This window comes from Geospiza fortis, unplaced genomic scaffold (assembly GCF_000277835.1).
Source record: "Geospiza fortis unplaced genomic scaffold, GeoFor_1.0 scaffold154, whole genome shotgun sequence".
Taxonomy (NCBI): domain Eukaryota; kingdom Metazoa; phylum Chordata; class Aves; order Passeriformes; family Thraupidae; genus Geospiza; species Geospiza fortis.
In genome coordinates this window covers 1,399,756-1,406,312 of record NW_005054397.1, presented here as the reverse complement: position 1 = coordinate 1,406,312, position 6,557 = coordinate 1,399,756, and the positions used below count along the sequence as shown (strand labels likewise).

Below are 6,557 nucleotides of genomic sequence, written 5' to 3'. Positions count from 1 at the left end.
GACTTGGGACCTGGTGGCTGGGGACAGAGGCCTGTGACACCTTCTGGAGTGTGGCCCCACCATCAGCCTTGTTGTGTGGCTGAGGAGGGAAGGCATCATGCTGGACTTCTGATTTACATGGCGCATCATCCAACTCTTTAGACAACCCCACTGCAATGGGAGTTTTCATGGCTAAGAGTGAAATTATAATTAAATAAGAATTAAATAAGCTCTGTTAAGTGTGTTCACTGGTTTGAGAAGAGCTCTAAACAGGAAAGGCCCATTATAATTTTTCCAGTTGTCTTGCTGAAGCAATGTGGTATTTTTTCTTGGGTTCAAGAATATAGATATTAGGAAATGTCAGTGGCACTTGATAGCAACATGTTATTTATGCCTTACTCCTTTCTACCACAGTATTGTGCTCTCTTTGTGCAGAAAGAAGCAGAACCTGCTCTACCCTTAGGGGAAACAACATCACCCAAAGTAGAGAATGTTCTTGCTTGGATTGTGTTTGGTCAACAAGAGGAACAGATGAAATATAGCTGAGCTCATAAGGAATTATGGACGCAAAGCATTCTTTTGGTCACCCCTGTAGCAGCAGCTGCCTCAATTCCTTCTTCATTAACTTCCACAAAGAAAACTCTTCCCCTATGGGCTCCAGCTAGCTCCACAGTCACTTTAATCTCCTCAATTTTTTTTCTAAAGGCTGTACTCTGTGTAAACACAGTCATGCAGTCAACATCCTGGATTTTTTGCAAGAACTGCTACATGGTTTAGAAGCACTGACCAAGCTTCAGACACTGTCGTTCATTGAAGTACATCATACTGGATGTGGATGTTTCCCACAACATCACAGGAAGTTAAACACTGGTATGGGAGCATAGCTGAGGTTCTCAGTTCTGGATGTTTGCTGCTGTACTCCAGCTATGGATCTGATTTCCTGTACCCTAGGCCTAGCCCACATGTTTAAGCAGAACAGTGTGGGGAGCTTGAGGCATTGATTGTTATGGCTTCAAATGTATGTTGGCCTCCTAAGGCTTTTGTTGAACTCCACAGTCATTGTCAGTCTGCGCATCTGGAAGGTTTGCACCAAGCAAACCAACAAGCAAATAAATCTCTTGTATCCCTGTCTGGGATACAGGAGATACGCCAAAGGCCCCTGGGCATGACTTCCAGGATCCTTCATATATATCACCATTCATGAGCAAGGAAATGGCTCCACGGTGCCAAATCACTCATCCTTCAACCCTGAAGGCTGCTCTGCATCACAAGCAGCAGTCAGTTTTTCCAGTGTTTCCTCCTGGTGTCTGTGGAGGGTGGCTGTGGGCTGAGCAATGCCTATATTTTAGGTCAGCAGGCGCCGTGCTCAGTGCTGCTCTGGGCAGAATATCATATTTCTTACAGAAGACCAGCAGCTGAACCCATTGAGCAAAATGCAGCCAAGTCCCCACTAGATAACATGCAATGATTACATGAATATAATCTGAAAATATGGCTGAGGGGACTTTGCCTGTAATGAAACTCTAGTTTGAGAAAGCCTTTCCCCACAGTGGTCATCTCACTACAATTTAGTGAGATGATTCCTCACTGGGCAAGCTGAGGGCTGTGGAAAAGGCAGGACTGGTCATTGTTGGCCCACTTGTGGGAGAGCTTCGTGCTGACAGATTGCAGGGGAGAGAAGTGAGAAGCAGTAGAGTGGGCTGCAATGGGGGTCTCTTGGAAAAGGAGCCGTCAGGGTGTGAGTGAAGGCAGAGCAGCAGCTGGTGCTGTGAGGTTGTGCCAAAAGCTACCTGCCTTGTGAGGCAGTGCACAAGAAAATAAGGCATCCATCAGGATTGGTGAGAAAGGTCCTTTGGGGGTGCTTTTCCCGCATGTTTGAAACTGTCAGTAAGTGTGTGGAAAAGCTGGACACTGTTTCCAAACTGCAGCACTCAAGTGAGGGAGGATTGCAAAATAGCCTTGGAGATGTGTAGGTGGCAGTGCTCTTACACAAAAGCTGTGACTTGCCATCCCATAACTAAGAATATCTAATTTCATGCCTGAGGATTCAGATGAAAAAGCTGCACAGCAGCACTCTCTGAAGAGCTGAGAGGAAGCTCACAGCTGACCTACTTCATTCACTATGTTCTTTTCTAGGCAGATATTAAGAAACTGAAGAAAAATTCATACTATCAGAAAAATATAGACAAAAATTCTTCCATAGCATTCTAGTTAGGATAGACACCCACATACAGATAATTTTTTCCTCTGTTACTGGACTAAAACAGGAATGGCACCAGACCCTGGAAAACAGAACTCATCTATAATACAGTTATTGAACTGCAAAATTATCAGTCCTGGAATTCTCTTCTTGTGCCTTTAAGCTGCACTCCTTCATGTAAGGACTTCAAAACGAAGGTGGGCTGTTTTGCCCTGCAGCCTGTGCTAAAGCCTAGTGCCTGAGAGCACGTGGTACATTCTCTTGAGAGCTGCAGGCCTGAATTCCAGCAAGGATATGGGATACAGGCCCTTCACTTCCTGAGCCACATTAATTTCTCCACAACAGAAGTTAGATATTATTTTGAATTAAAAAATCAGAAAGAAAGGAAAAAAAAAAAAAAAAAAAGAGGAGTCATTGTAATGGCGTTTTTCAGGAGCCCTATTTGAACAGCTTTCTCAAGGTCTGCTTTGAATCCATTCACTAGATGTTCTCCAGGAATTTACACCCCATCTTACCTTGCTCCTGAATTTCAACATGGGCGAGCATCTAATTGCTCACATCAAGATAGATCAGAGCAAGCAAAGGAAAATGCTAACTGCTAGAAAATTGACAAAAGGAGAAAACAAAATGCCTACAAATTTTGGATGAAGGAATTTTCAGATGGCTTTTTGGATGTACAAGTTTAAAGCCAGCATATATTCTATTTAGGAGAGATACATCATTTTTTAGTGTGTCTTCTCCTTTCTGAAGCCATATATAACTCTGTGCATTAAACATGTTATTCACTGATTCTCCATTATATATAAATTTTAAATGCACATTACAAATGTTAATTTGTTAAACCTCCTCCCTCTGAGGAAGACATCACTTATGTTAAACCAGGAAGTTATCAGTAATGTCTCCCTATCAGCTGGAAAGAAGCCTAATTTTTTCCCCACAAGCATTCCCAGATAATGTTTAACTGTGATTTCCATGACTTATTCTGCACTTTGAAAAACCTTTCCTCATTCTTCAAAACATGGACAGAGCTCTGTCTCTCGGATTTTCATCTCAGAACTTCTAAATTCACCAGTCAGCAACATGGGAAAAGTAAAACACGTTACTTGGAAATTCATTGCTACAGTGTTCCACATTGGTAACTTCAGTGGGATGCTTTAGACCATTTTTTTTTCCTATTCTTTGAAACCTTGGGATAAATAGTTCTATTTATCCCCAGATAAAAGACAGCCTTCTATACTATGTAAATAATTAACCATCTTTAGAAATACATGGGTTTGTATCCTGTTCCTGCAGACACCATGCATATAAAATTCTCTTTGGAGTTATTTGAGAACTTAATATAGACACAGGAGAGGTTGTCCAGACAGGTGGTGGAGTCTCCATCTTTGGAGATATCCAAAATGAATCTGGACTTGGTCTTGGGCAGCCAGCTGTGGATGGCCCTGCTCGTGCAGGGCAGGTGGACCAGGTGACCTCCAGAGGTCCCTTCCCACCTCAACCCTATTGTCACCATGAGCCCATGTGCGCATCAAGGAAACAAAGTGTTATTCGTATCCAGTGAGCTTAAGGTAAAATTTACTCATATTCTGGATTCAGATCAATATTTACAATTCAAGGAGCCTAGCAGCAGACCATTTGATTCATAGGTTCTAAACAAAACTGGCTGCAGTGATTATTTTGAAGTACAAACTAGCCATCAAAGGATTAAGAAAGCATTTGGGAGAAAAATACAATTTCTGCTTTTAACATCCTCACAGTGTTAGAAAACGGCCCTGATTTTAAGGTGAACAGAGTTTGCCAAACAAAATTATAGTATTGGTAGGATTGTGTCTAATAAAGAATAAGAAAGGGTGATTAGCCATGAACACCTCTGTGAGAGGCAGAGACCTCCTGACAATGGAAGCTCCTGTGCCAGCCGCCGCCACGGTGCCTTCCTCATTGACCTCCACGTAGGCCTTGTGGACAATGTTTGACAGTACCAGAGACTTTGCAAATGTCATTGCAGAAAGGTCAACTTTTGATTCAGTGAAGATGTCGGTCATCCCCATCTCCTGTAAAACCTGGTTGAGGTTAAAGGCGCCTTCCAGCTTGAATCGGGGCAGGTAAACCTCCACTGTTGTCTCAAACATGGTCTCTGAGGAGGCCCACAGCATTAAATTTTCATAGGTGATTGTGCTTTCAATCTATAAGATGGTGGGAAAAAGAAGATTCAAATAGGTGGGAAGCTTTGAAAAATCAAGATCTTTGCCCAGTGTTAATTCAGACAACTGGCTTCCAGCCCTGGTTTGTGACATGTGCTGCCTTACCTGCTCCAGCCCACTGACAGATCCATCAGCCACATCCCCTGGCAGCAGGATGATCATGCTCAGTGACTTCTGAGCATAAGGGAGTTCAAGGATCTGAGCACCCACCTCCTCAATGTAGCCCAGTTTAAATTTGCCTTTCTGATACATCATCTGCACAGGTTTCTTTCTGTTCTATTGAAAAGAAAATTACACAGTCAGTTAGGCAATACAGCTCCTACCAACACCTCAACCCAACAGGGGAGGCAACTTAAGTTCCCAACACACCCACAGCTTACACACAGGGCAGCTCAGCCCTGGACATTGTTATGCTTGCTGCAATGCTCACAGTAGCTGAGGTGAATAGTGTTGAGATTTACAGAATGCAGGTGTACCTGAGTCAGTTTAAAATCCCTCTGAACTGTTTTTTCCTCCTCAAACTTGTGTTCCCAGGATGCTTTAAAGTAGATTACATTCACAAGCACCAGCAATGCACGTCCATCAATCACACCAGGTGCAAAGAGTTCCCTGATTTTACCTAAAGAAAATTTTGAAACGCAGAAGTATTTGTTAGCTGTCATTAGGGCTCTGGACTGAGACTCTATTATTGATCTGTGAACTTAGTTTTGGAAAAACTTAGAAACACAGTTCTCGGTTTATTCAAAGGACAAAACAATGTAGGTAAACAAATGGTAGATTCCTCTGCCCTGTAACCACCAGGGAGGAGGGGGGGTCACCAGATTTTCCCCTGGTGTTCCGAATCTGCATTTATGGCTGTTTGCAGGAGCAGTTTGTCTGGTCAAGACTTATAGTTATTACTGCAATTATCAGGCCAGGCATAAGGATGGGAATAAAAAATATTTTACAGCAAACATATCTTTAACTCATAAATAATTTAGCCAGTAACTTAGTCTAATATTTCAAGAGCAGACAAACTACTCTTAAACAGCAGAAATGTGAACAGTTCTTTGCTTTTCCTACCCTAGAATTTCATTTGTTGAACCCATGTAGGAAGGCAGGGATATAATGGCTATAGTTTTGCTTTGTTTTACCTTGTGTCTCACTTTCAACCCAAGCATTAATTTTTCTTCTGGCAGCTTCAACAGCACCATGAAAGTCCACTGTTTGCAGCACTGCTCCATACAGTTCCTTGCTACATGTTAGAAATTGCTGTAAAGCAAAATATAGATTATGAATTGGTCAAATCTATTAAGCACTTACTGCCTTTTGAAAGAAACCAATCTCTTGATAGTATTTTAGAAATGGTGAGGGACCTGTTGAATCTGTAGGGCAAAATTTCATTTTGGAAATGTTAAGTAAAAAGAAAACCAGAAGAGTTAGTCTTGTCATGGAGAACTGTGTAAGTATCAAAATAGTTGACAGAAAAGCAAAGATGTGACTAACAAGTTAGCCATACTAAGTAGTCTCAAGACCACTCAGTCACTCAGTAGGAAAGGAGCAAGAAGTTCAGCAGAGCAGTCCTGTGCATGAATCTGTACAACCTTCCTGGAGATAAACCCTCTCCAAGCTTACTGCTGCCTCAGCTGTCCCACTTGCAAGACCTGAAGTAGGTAGTTTACAGACAGCTTGAATAAGCAGGTTTTGGCTGTAGGTTCTCCTCTGGCTGAGTGCACACATATGAAAAATGTGCCAAAAATGAACAGATCCCTGCTTTATTTTTGCTTTATAGCCTTTGATATCCACAGGATGGTTTATTTCTGTTTGGGTTTTTTTGCTTCTTGTGTTTTTTTAATAAAAGCATGGAAAGTTGACAGCCTCAAGAGCTATAGCTCCATGTAGCACATCATGTGCTCCAAAACACACACAAGAGGGGAACGGTGAGGCTCACAGTTCCAGGGAAGCTTGAGGTCATGGCCACAGCAATTAGCAGGTGACTTACCTGCTGGAGCTCAAATCCTTGTTGTATAAAGAGATTGTTGGCCAAGGTTAAAACATATTTTTCACCAAGGTTTTGTAGTTGCAAAAGCAGCTCCTGGAACACTTTATGGTTAAGGTTCCCCTCCTTGTTACACTGGGACTAACACAAACACAACAAACAGAACAATTAAAATGATTCCTCTGTACAGCTTTGGTTG

General features: G+C 42.2%; 1 protein-coding gene across 2 annotated transcripts in view; it reads right to left on the bottom strand.

Annotated features, from left to right (window-relative positions):
* Positions 1–3,733: 3,733 nt before the first annotated feature.
* Positions 3,734–6,557, bottom strand: part of LOC102036548 (serpin B12) — a 9,922-nt gene continuing 7,098 nt past the window's right edge. Inside the window, exons 4-8 of one of the 2 annotated variants that reach the window (XM_005425827.1) lie at positions 6,362–6,493; positions 5,514–5,631; positions 4,857–4,999; positions 4,486–4,656; positions 3,734–4,362 (exon numbers count right to left, since the gene is read on the bottom strand). In XM_005425827.1, the coding sequence (XP_005425884.1) occupies positions 3,958–4,362; positions 4,486–4,656; positions 4,857–4,999; positions 5,514–5,631; positions 6,362–6,493 (969 nt within the window). In that variant the 3' untranslated portion in view covers positions 3,734–3,957. Of the gene's footprint in view, positions 4,363–4,485; positions 4,657–4,856; positions 5,000–5,513; positions 5,632–6,361; positions 6,500–6,557 lie in introns of both variants that reach the window. The other variant, XM_031060981.1, reaches the window with a different exon arrangement.